Genomic DNA, 22,275 nt, shown 5'->3' on the forward strand with positions numbered 1-22,275 from the left:
CAGAGCGAGGGGGTTGGCCAGAGGTGGGACCCTTTCGAAGCGCGTCCGCTTGGCAGAGAGAACATGAAGAAAACTAAGCACACTTCAAAAGAAGAACCTACTTTTTTTTTTTTTTTTACTTTTTGGTTTCCCCATTTCACTAGCATCTGTGTAGCACGCATAAATAAATTCTAGGCTCTTCATTATCTAAAATTTCTAGCTAACGATCTAATCGTAAATCTCCATCGGCGGCAACCTATCAGTGTTGTAGAACCAGTTATTGTTTTTCAATTCCGTGCTCAACCATTCAGTGGGGAAGTACACGAGATGTCCCTGGATGGCGTCCAAAAACTTTTCCGCGGTAGCCTTATCGTAGACGGCTTCCCCGCTCTGGATTTTTCTCCGTGTTAAAAACGCCCCTCCTCTGTTCTTCTTCACGTGCTGCTGCAGCTCGCCGTTACTAGAGTTCCTCTGGTCAATCTTCTCTTCAACCGCGGTTGTACTGAAGTCATTCTCGACATTGTTGAAAGCAGTTGTTGTGTCATCCCCCAGCGCGGGTTGTCCAAGGTGCAGCTGCTGGCTTGTCGGAATGAACCCGTTTGGAGTCGCCTCCGGCCCACCGTTGGCAACGGGCTCCTCGTCCCTTTCATCCATCAAGCTATTTCTTCTCGCGCCATCTGCCACTTCTTCTTCTTCTTCTTCACCTTCGGACTCAGAAGATTCCAATCGCTCATCGATTTTTTGCTCAACGTTGCCAGCAATTGCACTCATCCTTCGCGCCAACTTGTTTCTCTTTTTGCCCGCGTTTTCAGTACTTTTACTGTGCTCTTTGCTAGGGGGAACTTTTCCCAACAACCCGTAATCCTCTATTTCTTCTGCTGCTCCTCCTCCTCCTCTTGCTTGTCGTTCTTCTGCAGCACCTCTGTCCGGGGTTTCTCTTACCACGTTGTTGGCCGATTTCATCTCCAGAGCTTCTAGTTTATTCTCATCTGACCCCGACTTTGGGTTGCTAAAAGTCCTTGCAAAAGCATCAGCATCCTGCGCTTTCATGAAAGAACTCTGCAATTTCGAAAAGTTGGTGTACTCGGACCATCTACTGACAGCGTCATCGGGCTGACTGTGGAAAACCATGCGGAAAAGCTCGGTGTTTCTCCTAGCGTGCTCGTTCCAAACATATTCGTAAAACACGGAATCAATCGGATCTTCGAAATCGTAGGGGTCCACATAATTGCTCACTTTTGCCTCTGGCAAACTCATCCCGTCAATGAGTTCCTTGACTGCAGAGTCGGTCAACGTTACCGTGGCCTGCAGCTTGTCCTTTGCGTAATCTGAACCAACCCCATCGCTAGAGGTGATCCCATCGACAATGTTTGTTCCACTTGTGTCGCCTTCAAATAACTCCTTCGATGACGAAGGGTTTGGCTCTAATCCAGCCTCGCAACGTTTTTTGTTCTCGTGGCCAGCAAATTTCTCTTCTCTCGAGGCCACTCTCTGCAAGTACGAAATCTTTTTCAACAAGAGCCATCTCTCCTCATTTCTTTCGTTGATTATCCGCTGCGACTCTTCATCCATATCTTCTACAATGAGTGAATCGTCCGACTCCAAAAACTGTTTCACGCTTTCAACATCAGGTATAAATGCAGTTTTGGGACTCATGCTCTCCATCACTTCCAACGACAACGATTTCAAAAACTCCCCACTGGTGACTCTGGCCTGGGCAGCCAATGTCGAGCGGTATTTGTCGATACCGTTTCCGTAAACATCCCTCTTGTGCTCAACGCTATTCTGCACCCTGTTATCATACGAGTGCTTCTTCTTATCGCGAACTCCCTTGTTTGCTTCGTACGGACCGGTTCTGTTGTTGAATGAAATGGGCAAAAACAACGGTGGAGGAAGATCCGATTGTTCTTCTACGTAATCAAAATTGCCAATTTCTTCATCCAATTGAGAGAGCTCGCAGTACCGCTTCCACCTTTCAGTTCCCTCGCGTTGGTTGAGCACATCCCGCGAGGCAATCTCCACCATGGCGGAAAGACGCCTATACTCCGGTACGGTGAATTTGGTTGTTGCATGCTTCAACCCTTCGCTGGTCTCGGCAAACTCCTGGATTCTCTGGAATCGGCGCTCGACAACGTCCAACACGTCCAATGCAATGCCAAGGTGTTCTCTCATTAATCTCATCCTCAACGAATGAGCAAATTTGGCCGCTTTGAACGGCTTGCCGTCCATTTTTGTGTCGATTCGTTCCTGATCTTGCACCACGGCCGCCACCTCCGAGTCTCGGAGTCCCCTCATGGATCTCTCATTTATATTGGCGCTCCCGATAATCACTGAGGTGTCATCAACAATCATACACTTTGCATGGATATACAACTGTTCAGTAATCAAAGTTCTCTTGGGACCAATCTTGCCCCATTTCCTGAGAGAGAAGAATTGAATATAGTCCTCCGGGTTGATGCCGCGCATTCGTAATTTCGCATAAATTGAAGATTCACCTCTCGAAATGGACATGTACTGGCACTGCATAATGACTCTCACGGAAGAGCCTTCTGGTTGATCGACTTGCGCTTCAAAACCAGGCATCAAGGGAATGATGACGATTGCTTTCCAGTTTGTCCCCTCTCTGTGCGCACGGATGATTCTATCTACCAAGGCGTCCCCGATCTTGTTTTTGATCTCCACCCCGTCAATCACACACGAGGTGATAAAGAATTGGTTTTCAATGTAGACAAAATGCTCCGAGGTTTCAATCAACTTCAAGTATGCATTCTGGATACTTTGCTCGTGCTCCTTCAATCCCAACGACCAATTCCCTGCTGACCTCAACAACTGGACATTGCAGCTGCCTTGGAAACCATGCTTCTCGGCTTCTTCATCAAGAAAATCCGGAGGCGGTATCAACAAGGGAGTAAAACGACTGGGCCGCTTTTGTCGAATCAAATAGTTCCATCTTTGGACAAAATGTCTAGACAAATCTCGCGCTATCTTGCCATACGAAGACATGTGTATATCATGCCAGGGCATTCTAGGGGTGGTTTGACGGTTGTACATTGACTGGTAGGGTTTTTCAAGTTCGAAAAAATCTTTTGCTCTAGGATTAGAATAATCTTTACCAGGGAAAGTCTGGAATTCGAGGTATTTTTCCTTTGTTAGTTCTTCTTCCGAGCTCAAGTGCTCAAAATCAAAGTGCGAATCATCAGTCAAGGCGTGGTCTGGGGTGTCATATCTTCCGTAGCACAAGTCGATTCCTCCCAAAAATGCATACGTCTGATCCACTATGCAGAGTTTTTCATGATGTGCCCAGAAATAAGTGTTTTGCAAGAGCTGGTTGGGGGACCTTATCACATGAATGTTTTCCTCGTCTAGCGACAAGAGCGAGTGTTTGGTGTACAACGAGTCAGTGGCCACAGTCGTGCCCACGTTACGGTAGATGATCACGTATATCTTGACACCCTCTTTGGCTTTTCTTTGCAAAAGCCGGTCGATTCTGTACTGCTGGTTCCCGTTGGCGGGTCTTCTTAAATAAAGCTCTGGTGAGAGCCACCAATCGTGAATGAATATAGTTTGCTTAGCCATTTCCATGGCAGATGAAACCGCCCAGAAATAGTCTCTGCCGTCAACAAACCACTGGGCAAAACAGTTGGATCTCTCGGGAGCAAAAGAGTCGAATCTATGTTTCTGGCTCCACTCTGTATTGTGCTGCATCTGCTTGAGAGAATCCAACCACGACACATAGTCCCTTGATCTTGGGTTGATAACAAGTTTTCTCTCCCGGTTCTCAAGGGTTATCTTCAAATGGGCAAATATTTGCGAATGCTCCTTCTTTTGAATCTCTTGCAAATCCTTTTGATTGACCGAGTTGGCGTCAAAATCGTTGCCGTCATCTTCCAATAGCTGGGTTCCCTTGCTGGTGATTTTCAAGTCAGAGTCCACTAAAAACACTTCCAAGGGCGTTGTCGAGTTGATGTTGGAAACATAGGTGATATAGCTGTGTCTAATAAGCATCCACTTGTCCAGGCGTCGATCATACATTCCTTTGAGATCATCTGCTTTAAAGTGCCCTACTCGCCAACCTTGCCCTTTAGCTGTGCCACTTATGTGGATTCCACCTTGCTTGCCCTGGTATCCTGACTCGTAACTCAACAAGGCTGACAATGGCGAAATCTCAAAAAACGCAAATAAAATGTTTGATTGGGGAGCCAAATCGACCAAGTCACTTAGCTCGTTCAAGTAAACTTCAACTTCCTTGACATACGTCTGGTTCCTGTTTCCTCCCCCCAGTTGGATTAGGTGGTCTCTTTCGCGACGATCTCGCGAAACAGCAGAGGTGATGCTGCCAATGCACAGTCTAACTCTCGTCAATCTCGATACTCCCGACCTGTTTGAGTTGACTGACTCGTTGTCGTTATCAATAGCATTAGCATTGGTGTTTGCGGGAACGCGACTTTGTGATTGCGAGTCTCCAATGACATTTTTGAGCCTACTGCTCGTTGTCTTGCCCTTTTCCAACCGTTTCATCGGCGGCATGGGGTACTTTGGAATCGTGATTTTCTTTCCCAGAAGATCCTTTAACCAGTTTTGGACCCTCAACCGGTAGTATAGCATAGCCAACTCCCTTGATGTTCTTTCGATGCTCCAGGACATCCTTTCAATGCCCACGCCGTACTCCAAGTCTATGCGGAATCTCCTGTTTGCCACTGTATCGCTAGACGACACATCAGAGACTCGAAGTCCCAATAAGGCTAGCAAGAGCGGCGCTCTCGCTATTCCCTTTTCGTCCTCTAAAAGACAAACTCCCATCAAGCTGATAGCAGGGCCGCCCAAGGACAAGTTGGATATCAACTTCAGAGCTCGGTCTCTTCTCGCCTTTTCGGTTTCATCGTGGAGCTCATCGTGGGCAAAGTAACTCGGCTTGCGTCTTTCTCGCTGTTTTCTCAATCTCAATTTGTTCTTGATCCTCTGGTACCGGTTCGGCTCATGCTTATTTGCATCACCAAAATATTGATGCTGCTGTTGCTGTTGCTGCGGCTGCTCTTGCGTCGGAGTGGAAAACTCTGCTCCTGTATCGTCCTGGTTTTGTCCGGGTCTACTGAACATGGACGGAAGGAAGCTAGTGAATGTTTGAGTGTGGCTAAATGGTACTCTTGTTCTTGGTGTTGATGTTTCGCTTCGCCTCGCGCCTTGTTGTTCAGAGGCAGCAGCAGCAGGAGAAGGGACTTTGTTTTCATCGTGCAGCTGAGACCCATTTTGCTGCAGCGTAGCAGACTCCTGGTGCTGAAGATCCTCGTGTGGTGGTTGAGGCGCCAGTCGCCCATATCCCTGTTCCGGTCCCGGTGGCCCCCTTGGCCCTTCCAATTCGGAAACAATGTTATTATTGTCAAGCTCTGGGTCGTATGCAGCATTGGACTCTTGTTCTTCCTCGTCAGAGTGATACCGTGACTCCATGGGATCCAGAAACTGGCTATAGAACGACAAAGGGTTGCCGATTATCTTGGGCGATTCATCCGAGTACAAGGCGTTTTTGCGAATGTTATGCCGGTGCTTTGGTTGCTTATCTTGCGGCTGGTCTCCTCCCGAAACAGATTTGATGAGTTTGCCAATGTCATTCAGCTCCCTGAGAGGCTGGTGCTGCGTCCCCTGGCTACCCAGGGCTTGCGGCGACGACGACCGGGGAGGAGTGCTTGTCGAGGTTGGCGTGTCCATCTATATTGGTTGCTAAATTTTTCTATGCTGCTGCCGCGGTATACGCTTAAAAAAAACTGGTTGCAATGGTGCAGGTGTGAAGCTATGGAAAAAAAAACAACACACGGGGAAGGGGTTGGGGGAAGTGAAATAAATATGCGATGGTCTATAGTAGTGTTGTTGAAAGTGCAGCTTGGAACACACAAGATGGACCACCAGAGTTGGTCTCGAAGGCGGATGGCTGTTGAAGGGTAAGCCCCCAAAAAAAAAGAATTAAAAAAACAACAAAACAAAGGAGAACGTTTTTCCAGCCTCGTTGTCTCCAAGTGTATTGTTGGTGTTGTCAGTGTTGATGTTGTTGTTGTTATTGTTGTTGTAGGGCATATTTCAGCTCGTAATTTGCGAGTTAAACAGCAACAGACGCAACAAACACAACAACAGAGAGGCAGAGGCTGAGAGAGAGAGGGGGGGGGAAACAAGAACGTGTGTGGGTAGGTGGTTTTTTGCGCCGAGTTCCTTGCCGTTAGGCGGGTTTCACGTGTTTGGCAGTGCATAGCATCACAAGCATGGTATATATACATGGCATATACATGGTATAAATATTTTTCTCCGTCTACAAAAAGCTGGTGTCTAGGTGAACCTTGGGCCCGAGCCATAGAGCGTTGTCAGTGTGGTCTTTTAGGTCGCCCTGGTCGGATCTTGGGTGGATCAAAACAGACAACTTCCCGTGGTTGAGTTGAAAATAAGGCACAATCTTGACAAAAACCTCGGGCTTTTTGAAATCTAGCTCCCACATGTTGATCGGGTGCGGTCCAATGGGTTTGTCCCAGAACTTGTAGATGCGAATATCCCCGTCCGCTATCTCCTTGGCAAAGTCTTTCTGGACTTTCTCCCTCAAGTCGTAAGCAAAATCTCTTTGCTGTTTACTATTGTTGTTCCAGTATGTGTGGATGTCATAAGACTTGATTCCCCCGTAAAATGGTGTAGCAGACATTCTTTACAAGTCGGTGTTTATCTATGTGTGTACTTATGTATGTATGTATTTCGATATCTACCAAACACAGAGAAACCATTACAGACGATTACATGGGGTACGTGTCAACTTATATACTCTGTTACCACGGAGTTGTTGCGTATAAACTGACATGCTGAAGTGGGTTGTTGAGCTTATCCGCGTTCTTTCATCTCTGCTGTATTTCTAATCTTAGTAAAATAATCAGAGAACAACAAGAAAAAAAAAGAAGTCAATTGCTCCACTTGGACCACAGTACTTTGTCTGTTATCGTTAGAGGTCAGTCAACCTTGCCACACAATAGAAACACGGCCAGTAATTCCTACTATTACTACTGCTTCTACGAAGTATCTGTAATGAACTTCATGTAAGACTGTTTTGAGCGTTAAGAATGGAGGGTTTGTTGCTTACTAAAGTTCCACTTCCCTCGCTTTGTAGGAGGGAGGTGTTCTTTTTCTTTTTCTCTGTTTTTACCCCAGTTTTCTCCAAGGACTTTCCTTGCCTATTATGTTTCATTTCATCAAGCAAGGTTGGAAAACCCCCCGAAAGTGATTTTATTTTTTTCTTATCGATTTCAATCCTTCATCTGAGCTTTGACATTATCACTAGGAGTGTTCCGTCCACTCTCTCCTTGCTCGTTGGGGTTATTATATCCAGCCTCATCTTCCAACATAATGGTTTCTTCAATGCTACCAGCACCGCCACCCATCCGGAGGTGTCTTGACCTTTCCCTCTTGGCTATACTTTTTCTATAATTCAGATGAGCAACGCATATAGCCAACCCTAGTAAGCTGCCTCCTATGTTGTACAATATGTCATACGGGTCAAACACTCTTTCCTTATTCACAAACTTCTGCACCACCTCCAGACTGATACTTCCTCCAAAAGTGCACACAGCCACCGTGAGGTACCGGACAATCTTGAGCGACTTGAACTGAGCGTCGAAGATAAAGTAGAACTCAACCGTTAGAATGCAAAAGATCACGAAATGTAGGAGTTTGTCATGAACAACCTCAATCTGCGCAAAGCCCAAATAAGCTGCACCAATGAGTGTGAGGATAAAGACTTTTTGAAATGTTAGTTACGCCTTTTTTTCTCTTTCTTCCTCTCTTTCTTGTTTTCACCTTCGGTTGTCGACATACCTATCAATACAGGATACCGAATGTGGACCATAGTATTGACTGAATTGTGTTGTTTCTTTCTTCTTTTTTTTTCAATGTTCCATGCATAAACAAGGAAACGGGGGGTTTTACGTTTCTCGTTTCCAGGCGATACAATAAATGCAAGTCTTATCACATCACGGGAATTTGAAAAAATAAATAAAAAAAAAAAAAAAAAAAAAGAACAGAACCAAGCATGAAGATTCGACATTTTGGCTGCATCCAGCTTTCGGTTAAAAGACATGTGTCCACAGACTATTTGGTTAACTCGCTAGCCCCGCTCCAAACCACACTAGAGAACGCGCGACAGAGTGTTGTAAAAACGCCGAAACGAAATGGGTTGAAACTGCTGCTGAAAGCGAAAAAGTCTAGCCAGTTGGAGAAAAAGATGTTAAACTCCAAAGTGCTCTACGATATCTTCCTCGACCAAGAATGTCTGCCGTTCAGCCTGGCCCAGATCACCAAGTCGCAAGCCTTTTTCAACAACTCCAAGATCTCGCTCGACTGGGTCAACTCCGACTACTACCAAATCCCAGACGTGAAGTACCAAGCCCTCAAGGCTGCGCGCCAGGAAAAACTCGCAAATGCTTCATCTTACAACTTGAAACACAAGTCGAATGTCAATTTGAACCCCAGGGGAACATTTGGCATCACGCCTGATCTCTTGCGACCACTACCGGAGGTGTTGATCATGGGCTATACCAATGCGGGCAAGTCGTCGCTCATCAATAACCTATTGACTCCCGAGAAGGCTTTGAGTCGAGCCGACCAGCTCGCCTACGTGTCTGCCAAAGCCGGGTACACGAAAACGCTCACCTGCTTCAAGGTTGGCAACAAGTTGCGCTTTATTGACAGTCCCGGCTACGGAGAACGGGGACAACTCAAACAGGGCGAGTTGGTGGTCAACTACTTGGAGAAGAGAACATTGTTGAAAAAAGTGCTATTGGTGGTTGACTCAGTTGAAGGAGTGCGCGAGGAAGACTTACACATAATAGACCTCTTGACCAAGAAGGGGATCCCATTCGACGTTATCTTTACCAAGCTAGATCTCGTCTTGAAGAAATTCTTGCCGAAAACTCTATTGACGTTGGATCACCCGGAAGAAACAATCAAACGCAGCAACCAAGCGATCTTACAGCACTACAACGATTTGATTGAAAATGCAGGCCTAAGAGACCTCCCGGTTCCTCCAAGGTTCATGTTTAACAATTCACAAATGAACAGCTTTGTTTCAGAGTATTCGGGGTTTAAAGCTATTCGATGCAGCATCCTCGAAAGTTGCAATTTATTGCGGTAATTAAGAATACTAGATTGTAATGTACAGAAATCCTTTTTTTAATTGTATATGCGTTTTTTTTTTTTTTTTGGTGTTGTTCTTCTTTCTTTATTTTCCTTTAAAAACGTCCTCTTCCACCCCTGCTTCCTCCCCTGCTTCCTCCTCCAAATCCTCCTCTACTTCCACCTCTGCCACCACCTCCGAATCCACCTCGGCTTGGCTTGGAGATTCCTCCTCCTCTGCCACCACCAAAGCCTCCCCTGCTTCCTCCTCTTCCACCTCCTCTGCTTGAAAAGCCGCCTCTAGCACCGCCACGGCCACCGCCTCTGCCTCCACCTCTTCCGCCACCAGCACCGCCGGCACCGGGCTTCCTCTTGGGTTTTGGTCCCACGGCAGCTGGCTTGGGCAAGAATCTCTCCAAGGGCAAAAGCTTGTCTGGTCCAATATAAAACTTGTCGCCATCTTTGAACGATTCCGCCTTGACACCTTCAGAAGGCTTTATGGTGAAAAAGACCTCGTTTAAAGGTCCTAGAATCTCGTCCACTTTGCCCACCTGGGTCTTGTTCTCTAAAAATATGGGCGCGTTGAAATAAGGAATCTTGGTATTTATCGAGCGACACACAATGTCTCCTTCGCAAGCTTGCATGAAGGAACCCATCTCTAGTACCGATTCTGGTGGACCTTGGGGCTGGAACGACCGTCCTCCTGGACCTCCAAATCCTCCACGGCCACCGCCTCTAAAACCTCCTCTGCCTCTGTTCATTGTATCCGTGGGCTGTAAATATTGGAACGATTCTACTTTTTTTCAAGAGAATCGAATAATGAGACAAGATATCAAGGCTAGTGGTGTTCCTCTCTCCCCCTCAATACTCATCGAAGAGAGCATCGTTCCGTGCGGTTTGAAAAAAAAAAAAAAATGCAGATTTACTTAGTCGTGTATTTATGGACAAAATGTGTAGGTGTCAGTGTGTGTGATTGCCTTTTCTGGCAATATTTGACACGAGCCGCACACAGCATAGTTATATATGTGCAAAGAGAACCAGAAGCAAAGTCAAGTCAGGTCAAAGCGTTGCTCTAAAAATATAAATCCGGACACTTTTACCAACGGGGAGGTTCAAACCACCGACTTGATCAAAACTTTTCGTTGTAAACATATATAGATTGATCAATCAAAAAAACAATAAAATAGATAGATATTCAGCAAATTGCAAATTGAGAAAGCTTGGGGACTTTTAAAAATGAGTTCTTCAGCAGGTATGTTATACTTACCGCCGACACCTCCACCACCCCTTTTCCATCGTTGATTAAAAAAAAGAAAAAAAAAACACCCCAAGATACTAACATCCGAACTTCAAGCGCCAACAAATTTCAAAGTAGGTCTCACGCCGCAAGAAAAGTCGTTGTACACCTACTTATTCAAAACCTTGGATCCGGAAAACACCCGCGTGATCACAGGTGACAAGGCGCGAGGCACTTTTGAGAAATCCGGGTTGCCGCCAGCTGTTCTCGGGGAAATATGGCAGATTGCTGATCAAAACAACTTGGGGTACCTCAATCAGTTTTGCTTTTGCTACGCAATGAGGTTGATTGGTTATGCTCAAGCCGGCAAGCAGCCAAAGGCCGGCTTGGCCGATGTACCTGGCCCTTTACCAATGTTTGCCGACATTTCCATCCCACCACCAGCTCAAGTTCAGCCACAATCAACAAGCAACTCGTTCCTTTCTAATCAGCCTGGAAGCTCGACCCCGCAACCGCAATCGCAGTCACAATCACAACCATTGCCTCCACCCACATCCTCATCGGCTCGAGACCCATTTTCATCCATTTCACAAGCAGACTATCAAAGATTTTCGCAGTTGTACGCAAGAACAGTTGGATCCACTCAGGGAGAGTTGAGCGGTGCGCAGGCAAAGGACATTTTTGTCAAAGCTAGACTTCCCACTGCGATTTTGGGTCAAATTTGGAACTTGGTGGACCGGAAAAACAAAGGCTCGTTGGACGTGGGTTCCTTTGTCATTGCCATGCATTTGATCCAAGGCTTATTGAGTGGGCATGTGAAGCAATTACCACCGTATTTGCCTGCTTCCATATGGCAGTCGGTTGAGAGCTATCAACAAGCTCCCCCACCACAACAACAACCGCAACAACACCCAACTCGTCAAGTATCTAATGCCTCTGTTGGCTCGAAGCAGACGACTGCAGTGCACCGGTCAGCTAGAACTCCTCAATCAGCTCCGCCCCAGATTGACGAATGGGTCGCAACTCCGGCGATGAAGGCACAATACGACTCGATTTTCTCCAGCTTGGATAAAGAGAATAAGGGCCAGTTGAACCCAGATCAGGTTGCATCGTTTTTGATGACTTCCAAATTAGAACAGGACGACTTGGCTTCCATTTGGGACTTGGCCGATATCCAAAACACAGGCAATTTCACAAAGTTGGAGTTTGGCATTGCCCTTTTTTTGGTCAATCGAAAAGTTGCAGGAAAAAGTTTGCCCAATATTGTTCCAGAAAGCTTGCTCGCGTCCTTGAGATCGTCGGCTAAACCACCGCCTTTTACTCAGGAAAACAACAAGAACAATAACAACGATAACAACGATAACAACGCTTTGGGCTCTGCACCACAACCACCACGCTCCCTGGAAACCTCCACTAGAGGCAAATCTTCAATCGACGATTTGGTTGACATTTTCGGCAGCGCTTCTCCACAACCTGGAGCAGCAGCAGCAGCTGTCGCCCCGACAAAGCAACACCAGTTGCAGCAAAGAGCCTCGAGCTCAGACTTTACCAATACGGAAGCGGTACCGAAGGTTCGCTCCACTTTGACCGGTTCGTTCAAGCCGACTTCCAGCTTTGGCCAGTCATTAATGCAGGCTCAAGCGGAGCCTCCAACGTCGAGGCTCGAGGAAGAGAAAGAGGGCGCCTTGTTGGGTGAGGACGTTCAACATCATACTAGACCCACTCGAGTGGATTCGGCTGCGTCATCGTCAAACGCATCAAATCAGCCAAGGACTGTGAACTACGATGCATTAAGAAGTGTTCCTCCTCCTCCGCCTCTGAAACAACCAACTTCGACCAATGCTGAAACTTTGCCCCAGCAGCAGACACCAAGAGACGCGCCATCAGCAGCAGCAGCAGCAGTAGCTAACTCGCGAGGAGTCCATGGCAATGACCTATTGGCAGACCCTCAATACTCTGCTCAGTTGTCGCAAGCGACCTCGGATTTGGCCAATGTGTCGAACCAAATCAACTCCCTCCACAATCAAACCAAGGAGTTGGATGAAAAGAAAACCAAAGCCGAGCAGGAGCTCAAGAGATTGCTCAATGCAAAAGCAGAGTTTGAGAGCAAGTTGAAGACCTTGAGGTCATCCTATGACAATGAAGTGGCCCAAGTAAAGCAAGTGGAAGCCAGTTTGGCTACTGCACGTGAAGAAAGCGAGGCTTTGAGATCTGAGGCCTCGATTGCCGAAGCAAAAGTGAATAGAACCTCCAGCGAGTTGCACGAAAAGCAAATGGCCGTCGAGGAGTTGCAAAAAGAGAATGGAGCGTTGAAGGAGAAATTGACAGGACTAAACGCCGAGACTGTTGATCTCGAAAAACAGCTTGCCACCAAACAAGCAGAACAGCAAAGCTTACAAAACCAATTTTCGGTGAAAAAATCTCAGGTGCAAGTAGTGATTGTGAAAAACGGCGACCTCAAGAACAAGATTGCTGAAATCGAAGAAAGTCACATACGGTTGCAAACTCAGATTGATAATGCCGAAAAAGAAAGGATTGCTCATGAGAAACAGCAGCAAGAATTGGAGGAAAAACAAAGACTGTTGCACCAAAACAAACCAACAAAACCAAGCGCCGACTTTTCTAGTCCGGCGATTTTAGCCGGTGCAGGCGCAGCTTTGGGAGCCACCATCGGTGGTGTAGCAAGTGTGGCAAGTGCAGTATCTCACTCGTTGGGTCTGTCTTCAACCACGGATAATGAAGCACAGGCAAGTGCTCCGGAAACAATTCACCGTCCCGAAGAAAAAGGAGCCGTTCAAGGTGTCAAGAATTTGCCGGTGGTGGGAGGAGAACCAACTGATAACGCCACTAATGCTACGTCCTCTGTTAGCACTGAGCATGCTGATGAAACCGACACGCCAATCACATCTCCCAGCAACTCCGAGTTTCAGTTCCCTCAAGGACCAAACACGGGAATTGCTGGTGGAATGGTGGGAATGCCCGGGGTACTCGTGGGGGTGCAAAGAACCGATTCTTTGACTTCTAGCGTCCAAAATAATGCTGCGTTGTCGGTGAGAGATGACAACATTGATCTTTCCGACAGAGAAACTATAGATCAAGCTCCCGAAGAAAGCCGCGATAGCGACAAGGGGTCGTCTTCGTTTGAGATTGTCAACTCCGCTGATGCTAGATCTCCCGACAATATTGAGTTCCCGCCAATCAGAGAGCTTGATTACCAAGAAAGCGATTCGTCTGAAGAAGAAGATGATGATGAGTCTCAGCAGTTTGACGATGCGGTAGGTGAATTCAATCAACGTAAGGAGCAGCAGAGAAGCTCACAAGCCCAACCATCCGAGCAAACAACAACTGTTCCGGTGAAAAAAGATGATTCTGGTTTGGAAGGCGCAGATTTTGACGACCTTGAACCGGCTACACAGGACACTAATACTCAGGACAAGAACTTTTTTGAAGATGGCTTTGACGACTTGGAAGCTGCTCAAGTCGATAACGGTGGGTACGACGAGGACTTTTACAAGGACGATTTTGCATTGAACAACCAATTCACCAACTCCAATGCGCCAGACTTTGGCAACCAAACAGGTGAAACCATCACTGGTGCTGTTGCAGATAACGATGAGTGGGAGCAATTGTTTGCTGGATTTGGCAACGCGCAACCGGAAGTTGGCCATGCGCAAGCCGGGCCCAACGAAGAGATTTCCGAAGCTAAAAATGCTGTTCCTGAAGAGTTTGCGCAATCTTCAGATCTCAGTCCCCTGGAAGACTACGCCGTACAAGAGCTAGTCGGAATGGGGTTCGATGAGACCACCGCGATAGAAGCTTTAAAGAACCAAAATGGGGACTTGGAAGCAGCCACCAACTATTTGTTGGACAACGCTTAGGTCTGCGAGATACAACGCGGGAAAACAAAAGCAAAAAAGAAAGAAACCATTTCTGAGTGGCGGTGTTTGCGTTTTCACTTCTATGCTCGGCGAGGACTCTGCCTGGATTTTCTACAAAAAATGAGACGTGTATTTGGTTGTGTAAACTTCATTTATTGCTGAAGCGGCGGGAAGTGAGCACTGCCTAACGTGTATATCAAGATAACCCTTTTCCTAGTTTTTCATTTTTTTCTTTATCCCCTCTTGCGCTCGGGTCTCGTGACCTGAAGAAAGTTAGCAAGACCGCGAAATTTTGATTACATCATGACTGTGTAACCACAGTCGGGTCGGCCTTTTCTGTCTTCCGATTATTACACACACAATTGTCTTTTTTTTTTTTGGCCCACAAATGACGATCCAAGAGCAACTTGAAAGAGATACACATCTTCGGCTGAGAGCTGGGTTTGGACCTTTAATGGTGGCGAGCCACGATGTGATTATCTAGTCATGGAGGATTTTTTTTTTTTTTTTTTTTTGCCATTTTGTTTGGTTGAAAAACTTGCAAAACTGACTTTAGAACTGATATCAGCCCCCCGCCATTTCCTGTTGCCCATTCGATAATCAACGTGCAAGATTTTTACAAATTAAGAACCGTTTACCAGGAACACTGACTTTACACTCTTAACTGAGAAGAGTTAAGAGAAGCAAGGGGAGGGTAGTGAAATTGACAATCATCGCGCGTAAATGATTACTAATTGGTACGAGCTTCGTTGTTGATGTTCGTGCTGATGCACAACGGGTTGGAAAAAGCTTACAACTGTGGCTTCACTTATTGCGATAGTGTCGGCTCACAAGGCAAGGTAATATATCCAAGTGTGGATGTTGCGATAACAACTGATCATATGATTGTCCCCGATCTTATGCTAACAGCTTGGGCCGCCTCTTGGGTAATATAAATTTCAGCTCACGTCCACCCCATTATTCACTCACGAGGATTGTTTCCAATTTTCAACTCAAACAAAAAAAAAAGCATACACATATACTGTTTTCGCTATGGCTACGAGATTTGGTAACTCGGATATTCACTACAACAAGGACTTTGATGACGTTGACGAAGAAGGTGTTTTGGTCATAAACAAGACCAACAGAGACCAGGCAAAATACCCCGAGTTTTTGCCAACATGGGATCCTAGACACAAATACCCGCCATTGAAGTTCCACAAATACATCGACCCTGCAAGCAGAGCCGACCCAAGTTTCCCCAACTTGTTCCCCAAGGATAAAGACTACACAATTACCAGAATCACCCCGAAATTCGGATCTCAGATTGATGGGATCCAACTATCCCAATTGAACGATGCAGGCAAGGATGAGTTGGCTCTCTTGTTGGCACAAAGAAAAGTCTTGTTGTTCAATGACCAGGATTTTGCAAGCCACGGCCCCGGGTTTGCAGTTGAATTTGGCAAATACTTTGGTCCGTTGCACATCCACCCAAGTTCAGGTTCCCCTAGAGGTCACCCTGAGTTGCACATTACATACAGAAGACCAGAGAAGGGGGAGTTGGAAAAAGTCTTTTCTGATAGAACGACAAACACTGGCTGGCACAGTGATGTCACTTATGAGTTGACCCCAAGCAGATTCACCGTTTTCCAAGTGTTGGAGAGTGGCGATGGTGGTGACACTGTTTTTGCCGATACTGCTGAAGCCTATAGAAGACTATCTCCAGCTATGCAAAAGAGATTGGAAGGGTTGCACGTTTTGCACACCAGCGAAGACCAAGCTGCCAATTCGACATACCAAGGCGGTGTCGAGAGAAGAAAAGCTGTGTCAAACATCCATCCCTTGATTAGACTAGACCCAATCACCGGTGAAAAATCAATCTACGTCAATCGCGCGTTTGGAAGAAGAATCGTTGAGTTTAAGAAGGAAGAGAGCGATTACATGTTGAACTTTTTGTACGACGTGATTGAAAAGAGCCAGGATTTGCAATTGCGAGTGAATTGGGAAGCCGGCAAGAGAAACAAGGTTGCCTTGTTTCACAACAGCGGTGTTTCGCACACGGCCACATTTGACACTGAGGACGGTGAAGTTAGGCACGCTTACAGAATCAGTGTCTTGGGCGAGCGCCCTATTGCCAATCTTGAGGATTTGAACAAGGAGGAGTATAGTCCTGGGGACTTGGAGCAAGCTTTGAAAGGAATCAAGCCTAAGTAAGTAGTTAATAATGGACACACTTTTTTTTTTTCTTAGGTTGTACGAGTAAAGAGACTGAGAGGGCCAGGGGGAGCCGCGTGTTTGAGGGTATCCTTCTCTCGGCTTAGGAAGCCATGCGTTCGTATCCTCGATAACAAAGCTGGCGCTATCTTCTCCCGGGGCTTGCGTTGCGAAAGAAGATACGTTGCGTCCGTTGACTGTAGTTTACCCCTACCTACACGCCAGTGGCGATTCTTTCCAAATTTTGCAGTTTGTGTGGCTCCATTCTCTCTCGCGGACAGTTTCCGTAACGCGTAGTGCGATGTGTGCCCACGTCAATGACTTTTTTTTAGCACAGCACAGAAACGGCCAAATTAAAAAAAAAAAAAAAAAAGGTGCGGGAGGCAAAATGCAAAATGCAAAAATACAGACGAGTGTCGCTCGCGGTAAACTTCTCTAAACTGAATCAAGTCCACCCTTTTTCTTTTTTTTTTTACTTATTTATTTCTAAAACCTAATGGCAATCCCGGTAAGAAAGCAGTCCCCAAATTCCATACTACTTTTGTTATTTAATCAAAAAAAAAATTTTCCTATTCTTTTTGACACTTTGAACCTCTATTGCCTCTTTTCTTTCTTTCGCCAGTGTTCAAGGATGGAAACAAATTATAGGTCTTACCAGCAGGTGTTGAACATTTCAGTCAAGCCCGCGGCAGCAGCAGCAGCAGTAGCGGTTTCGCAAGTATCAACAGCAGATTCGAAGCATGCGAAAAAAATCACAAAGCCGAAAAAAGCTACACTTGGTAACACTGCTAGAAGGACCACCTCCGCCATCAAACGAAGAACAAAGACTGGGTGCTATACATGTCGCAAGAGGAAGAAGAAGTGTGATGAGGACAAGGTGAATGGCAAATGTCAGGCTTGCACGAGAAACTTTTTGGAGTGCTGTTGGCCCGAGGCCAAGCTAATCACGGCTGAGCCTCCTATGGAAATGATGGACCAGAGCAAACTCGATGCTACGCCAACGGCCGAGTTGTCGTTGTCGTCGTCGTCATCGGCAAAAAACCTCGCTCCTATCAAGAAATGCCACATCAAGGACTTGTTGGCGTCGCCTCCAGCCTCGCCCGAACTACCACCCGTCGAAGCCAACCCATACCCAAGTCCACGCCAATCTCCGCTTTTCAAAGAGTCCCAGACCCGTTGCAGCCCCTTGGCTAGCTATACCGACATCAGTCTAATGTCCTTGCCTCCGCTCTATAATGTCAACTACAAATTACAAGCCAAGGACAGTAACGTTCGGGGCTCGAGTCTCGAAGATAATGCGGATGCATCGCGGGATATCCGCGCTGATAACAGTCACGCGGCACCACCACCACCACCACCATCGTACGGATCAAAATTCGTGATCACAAGTTTCAATTCTGATAAAAATTTATGTGATATCAGAAACTAAGGAGGCAAAAAAAGTCTTTTCTTTTCATTGCTTGCTTGTTTTTTCTAGCTACTACATGTTTCTTAATATCTGTTTTTTTTTTTTGGAACAAATTTTTTCACTTGGGCGTTTTATATATATGTATGACTGGCTGGGAATCAACCGGGAAAAACAAAGGGGATCTTGTATAAGTAAATTGTAATTTGAATGTTTAATCTTGACCATATAAAACACCTCTCTCTGATCTCAAGACTCAGCTTTTGAATAAGGAAGTAAAAAAAAGAAAACTTGAAAATTTGAACGCACATGGCGTGAGGGACGGATCCCTCGTGCAAGTTTCCCTGCTGTGTATTTTTTTTTTTTATTTTGGTGGTTGTTCGTTACATCTATACATTTTGAGACAACCGCCAATTGCTGAATATGGCAATTGGCTACTATGGTGCGCGGTTAACTAACTTTTTCAAATTATAATATTTCAATTTTTTTTTTCTCTGGAGGGAAGGCAACGCAGAAGGTAGTGGAATCACTAGAGGTAGTTGTGTCACGTGCGTTGATGCAGATGAAATTCACCTTAGGTTCTCCTTACCCTTGAGGGACTGGTATCGCAGATGTTCGAAGTAGCTCTTGGATCTTGACAGTGCAAACAGATTGAAAACGGCCACTATCGACGATGCGATTGGAGGAGCGGAATTTCATTAAATTCTGTCACAGTGAAGTTGCATCCGAATTGGAACCAATTTCTACGGAAATGAATTATCACTGAAGATGGACATACCAACCTTCATTCACTGGATCCGTTTTTTCTCCTTTATATGTACCCTTTAAGCACAAGACCGCAGAATCCAGTCAACTTCATTGAGAGTTACTCGAGTCAACTCGACCACTGGGCAACTCTGTGGCGATGGCTGCAAAAATAAAAAAAAACCAAATCGACACATTTTAGCCAAATGCACACGACTTTCCAACCAAACGAAATCTACGAAAATTTTTCTCACAAGAGTGCCAGTACGACCAAACAAGCTTCATCAAGTCGTCAACCTTCTACTACTACACACAATGCCAGTCAAGGCCATACCGAAAGTCTCAATAGCCCGTAACGGAGTCGGAGCATACGTGCACCCATGCAACAAGTTGACGCTACAATATTGCAATTGGGGAGGTTCATCCACCGGCCTCCGTCGATTGTTGACTTCGGGTCGATTAAACACGTTGGCTGCATCTAAACCTCAAACAGTGTTTGAAATATTGAAGAGACTGGGCCACCCAAAGCTAATATTCCACTACAACAACCAGGACCGCACTGTCACGGAGGTGGAGATTAAGAACTTGAAAGAACACGAAATCCTTGCTAAAATCGATGAATATATTCAACGTACTGGAAATGAGTTGTTCAAATGCAATCATAAGGTCATTTCTCAAAATGATTCGGTTCGAGGTGTGTGGTCTCCAATGCATGAACCAAAGGGTCACAGATATAGCATTTAGAAAGGATGTTTTCCGTGTGGAGACGCCACTGACACCACTGATTGGCAAGGAAAAAAGATAGGATGAGAGGTTTTTGTACATAGGGATAATGAATGGAACGATTTTTTGGCATTTACTGCCCATGCTCTTGCTGAAACCTTGCAAGCAAGCACGCTTAGGAGTGTGCATGTAGTTTGTTCTGCAATAGCATATGGACAGCGACTGCAGAGTCAATCACAGAGAATGGAGTAGCTTTCTACTTTCCACTTCTTTTCCTTATTTCGTGTTTGCCTATTTCTATGTGTCTCCCTCCCTCTCCCTCTCAAAACTCATATCGAGTCTCAACTTTTACAACAACAAGTTCACTGCTGAAACCATAATTGAATCATCTATTAAATATATTATACCCCACAAGAACTGAAAATAAAAAAATGCGACATGGGAATTTCCCTTACAAAATTTCAACTAACGACTTTTGCACTTTGTATTTCTTCAGGAACATCAGCATCGACACTATCCTTTGACACTTTATAAAACTTGTTCCTCCAGAACCCGTCTTCACCCAAGACTTCCTTTGTGGTGAGACGGTAGCCACCAAAGTATGGGAAAATCTTGACCCAGAAGAGCCAGTAAACGACACCGATGCCAAAGACACCCCAGGTGACAACTGCGTGGATCCAGTAGGGCATATCGTTGTAGACTTTTTGGCCATGCACGGGTGGGATGTATGGAGCAACAATCAAATACAACGAAGCAAGGAAGAAGAAAACAACCACAGGTAACGATGCTTTCAATGGTGGGTTCCATTCGGTTAACCCTTTGTATTTCTTCCAGTAGATCCAAATCAAGCCACCGGCAATGGCGGTGTTGACGACATTCAATGGGTATGAGATCAAATTCATGATGAAGTTGTAAGCGTCTCCTGGTGGTGGTGCCAAGATGGTGACAATGCAGACTATCCAATGCTGCATCAACCCGACAAATGGAGTACCAAATGGTTTCGAAGTGGCAAAGAACCGGGAAAATGGCAACGAACCTTCACGGCCCAATTGCTGGATGATTCTACCTTGCGAGAAAATGACTGACATGACATTGGCCCATGCCGACAAGGCAACAAACACGGAAGCGGCGGTTTCGCCTCTGTCGCCAAAGGCGTATTTGAAGAATGAAGCAGCCAAGATTCTGCCCGAGGTGGCGATTTCTTCTTTTGGAACAACGGCAAAATAGGCAATGTTGACAAACATGTAAATGACTCCAAGACCAAGGAAAGCCGATGGGGCAGCATACTTTAATACCCTCTCTGGGTTTTTAATTTCGCCAAGAGCATAGTTGGCGTTTGAGTAACCGACATACGACCAAATGACGTTGTACAAGGCATTAACGATTCCAAACCCTGTGGGACTTTCACCCTCGAAGGCGTTGCGAAAGTTCCCAGTTGGTTGGAAATTGTTGGTTTTGATTCCTCCTCCCAAGGCAACCCATCCAGTCACGGTGATGAACAAGACAATGCCGAGCTTGAAAACACCCAATGCGTTGGCCAAAAACAAACCGGCCTTGACGTTGATTGCATTGATCAAAAAGGCAAAAGTAATGACAGCTAAACCGATTCCTCTCGAGTTCCATTGGCCTGGCTCCTTGCCTGCGGCATTCAAGATGTATTCACCAACAACAATTGAGTTTCCTGCCGCCCATCCGAGGAAAAACACATATGATGCATACATTGCCGTGACGAAAAACTTTGGTTTCCTGAACATGTACTCCAAATAGTTTTTCTCACCTCCGTTTCTTGGAATGGCTGTTCCCAATTCCATGTACACGAGTAAACCTGAAAATGCAATGACGGTACCGGCAAACCACATCATCAACGACGTTCCCACCGATCCGGATAACGCGTAAATTGTCGACCCCGTTGAAAAGACTCCGGCTCCCAACATTCTATTAAGCATGAGGAATGATGCTGAAACTATCCCAATCTCCTTGACATTTCGGTCCGTCTGCACTATTCCCACTTGATGTTCTGATCCCGTGGATAAATGACTGATATTGTCAAAGCTCTCCTCGGCCTTCTTTTCAGATGACGCGGCACGACTCAGAAAACTATACATGTTTGAAAACCCCATTGCGCAAACACTTATTAACTCGATGGATATACGTGAATTGATAGTTCAAACAAGAGAAAATGTGGGATGGGGGGGGAGGTCAGAGAGAGGGAAGATTCAGCTTGTGTTATATACTTTTAACCACCTCTGGTGAAAAACCTTTCTTGCTGCAATTCATTTGCAAAAGACCGTTTAAGTTTCTTTTCTTTTTCCTATGCAGAGAATGCAACCAAAAAAAAACTGTGGCAGATGCACCGTTGCGTTTTTAGTTAATGTACTGGCAGTGGCGATGGTAGTAGGAGCAGGAAGCATCGCGCACTTCCTTAGCCTGGCCCGGCCTCTTTTTTTTTCACGGCATTTGGTTCAATTACGTTGGCTCAACGCTGTAACCATGAACGAAGCCACCGTCTCTACAAAGGCGTTGGCGAGCAAGATAATATTCAAAAACTATTTTCTAATGTCTTATGTTGCCCCAAGATCGATCTGGCGAAAAGAGAACAACATTCCTGCTTCAACTTGCATTTTGACTGCAACACTCTCCCGCGGTCATCAATCTTCGAGGTCTCCATCTCTCGAGAAGAACAACAAATAAGAGCCATACTCGCTTCTCTGCGATGTTCTTTCAACGAAACTAATTTTTTTTTTTTTTTGGTTTTTGCAATCGTTTTACAAAGTGGAGTCACGTGAACTTACAAAACCACGGCGTTCCCTCCTCTCTCTCTCTCCTTTGCTTTTGTAAATGCAATCCATAAAAGCATAGCTTAGCCTTTGAGGCCTCGTCGCAATAGCATAGACGAAGCTCAACAAAGCCAACACGAGGACGAAGGTAGGAGGGATTCTTGAAATCGGCGAGTTTCCCATGGGTAATTGCGATAAAAAGAGAAA

The 22,275-nt window shown here is 45.7% G+C and overlaps 10 protein-coding genes across 10 annotated transcripts; 5 read left to right on the top strand and 5 right to left on the bottom strand. All coding sequences in view use genetic code 12, as the record gives it.

Annotated features, from left to right (window-relative positions):
• Positions 1 to 207: 207 nt before the first annotated feature.
• LODBEIA_P14270 (uncharacterized protein) lies at positions 208 to 5,682 on the bottom strand (the record flags this gene model as incomplete). Its single annotated transcript, XM_066971314.1, has 1 exon — positions 208 to 5,682. The coding sequence occupies one exon, from the start codon at positions 5,680 to 5,682 to the stop codon at positions 208 to 210; it is 5,475 nt and encodes a 1,824-aa protein (XP_066828365.1).
• A 592-nt stretch (positions 5,683 to 6,274) lies between these two features.
• LODBEIA_P14280 (uncharacterized protein) lies at positions 6,275 to 6,655 on the bottom strand (the record flags this gene model as incomplete). Its single annotated transcript, XM_066971315.1, has 1 exon — positions 6,275 to 6,655. The coding sequence occupies one exon, from the start codon at positions 6,653 to 6,655 to the stop codon at positions 6,275 to 6,277; it is 381 nt and encodes a 126-aa protein (XP_066828366.1).
• A 592-nt stretch (positions 6,656 to 7,247) lies between these two features.
• LODBEIA_P14290 (uncharacterized protein) lies at positions 7,248 to 7,846 on the bottom strand (the record flags this gene model as incomplete). The annotated part of the gene is made up of 2 exons (XM_066971316.1): positions 7,248 to 7,738; positions 7,816 to 7,846. 2 exons carry the CDS (start codon positions 7,844 to 7,846, stop codon positions 7,248 to 7,250), a joined length of 522 nt encoding a protein of 173 aa, XP_066828367.1.
• A 183-nt stretch (positions 7,847 to 8,029) lies between these two features.
• Positions 8,030 to 9,130, top strand: LODBEIA_P14300 (uncharacterized protein; the record flags this gene model as incomplete). Its single annotated transcript, XM_066971318.1, has 1 exon — positions 8,030 to 9,130. One exon carries the CDS (start codon positions 8,030 to 8,032, stop codon positions 9,128 to 9,130), a length of 1,101 nt encoding a protein of 366 aa, XP_066828368.1.
• A 97-nt stretch (positions 9,131 to 9,227) lies between these two features.
• LODBEIA_P14310 (uncharacterized protein) lies at positions 9,228 to 9,872 on the bottom strand (the record flags this gene model as incomplete). Its single annotated transcript, XM_066971319.1, has 1 exon — positions 9,228 to 9,872. One exon carries the CDS (start codon positions 9,870 to 9,872, stop codon positions 9,228 to 9,230), a length of 645 nt encoding a protein of 214 aa, XP_066828369.1.
• A 475-nt stretch (positions 9,873 to 10,347) lies between these two features.
• LODBEIA_P14320 (uncharacterized protein) lies at positions 10,348 to 14,226 on the top strand (the record flags this gene model as incomplete). The annotated part of the gene is made up of 2 exons (XM_066971320.1): positions 10,348 to 10,363; positions 10,466 to 14,226. The coding sequence occupies 2 exons, from the start codon at positions 10,348 to 10,350 to the stop codon at positions 14,224 to 14,226; spliced, it is 3,777 nt and encodes a 1,258-aa protein (XP_066828370.1).
• Positions 14,227 to 15,258: 1,032 nt separating this feature from the next.
• On the top strand, positions 15,259 to 16,419 carry LODBEIA_P14330 (uncharacterized protein; the record flags this gene model as incomplete). Its single annotated transcript, XM_066971321.1, has 1 exon — positions 15,259 to 16,419. One exon carries the CDS (start codon positions 15,259 to 15,261, stop codon positions 16,417 to 16,419), a length of 1,161 nt encoding a protein of 386 aa, XP_066828371.1.
• A 631-nt stretch (positions 16,420 to 17,050) lies between these two features.
• Positions 17,051 to 17,848, top strand: LODBEIA_P14340 (uncharacterized protein; the record flags this gene model as incomplete). Its single annotated transcript, XM_066971322.1, has 1 exon — positions 17,051 to 17,848. One exon carries the CDS (start codon positions 17,051 to 17,053, stop codon positions 17,846 to 17,848), a length of 798 nt encoding a protein of 265 aa, XP_066828372.1.
• A 1,035-nt stretch (positions 17,849 to 18,883) lies between these two features.
• Positions 18,884 to 19,312, top strand: LODBEIA_P14350 (mitochondrial 54S ribosomal protein mL43; the record flags this gene model as incomplete). The annotated part of the gene is made up of 1 exon (XM_066971323.1): positions 18,884 to 19,312. The coding sequence occupies one exon, from the start codon at positions 18,884 to 18,886 to the stop codon at positions 19,310 to 19,312; it is 429 nt and encodes a 142-aa protein (XP_066828373.1).
• A 440-nt stretch (positions 19,313 to 19,752) lies between these two features.
• Positions 19,753 to 21,411, bottom strand: LODBEIA_P14360 (uncharacterized protein; the record flags this gene model as incomplete). The annotated part of the gene is made up of 1 exon (XM_066971324.1): positions 19,753 to 21,411. One exon carries the CDS (start codon positions 21,409 to 21,411, stop codon positions 19,753 to 19,755), a length of 1,659 nt encoding a protein of 552 aa, XP_066828374.1.
• Positions 21,412 to 22,275: the final 864 nt, after the last annotated feature.

This window comes from Lodderomyces beijingensis, assembly GCF_963989305.1.
Source record: "Lodderomyces beijingensis strain CBS 14171 genome assembly, chromosome: 2".
Lineage (NCBI taxonomy): Eukaryota > Fungi > Ascomycota > Pichiomycetes > Serinales > Debaryomycetaceae > Lodderomyces > Lodderomyces beijingensis.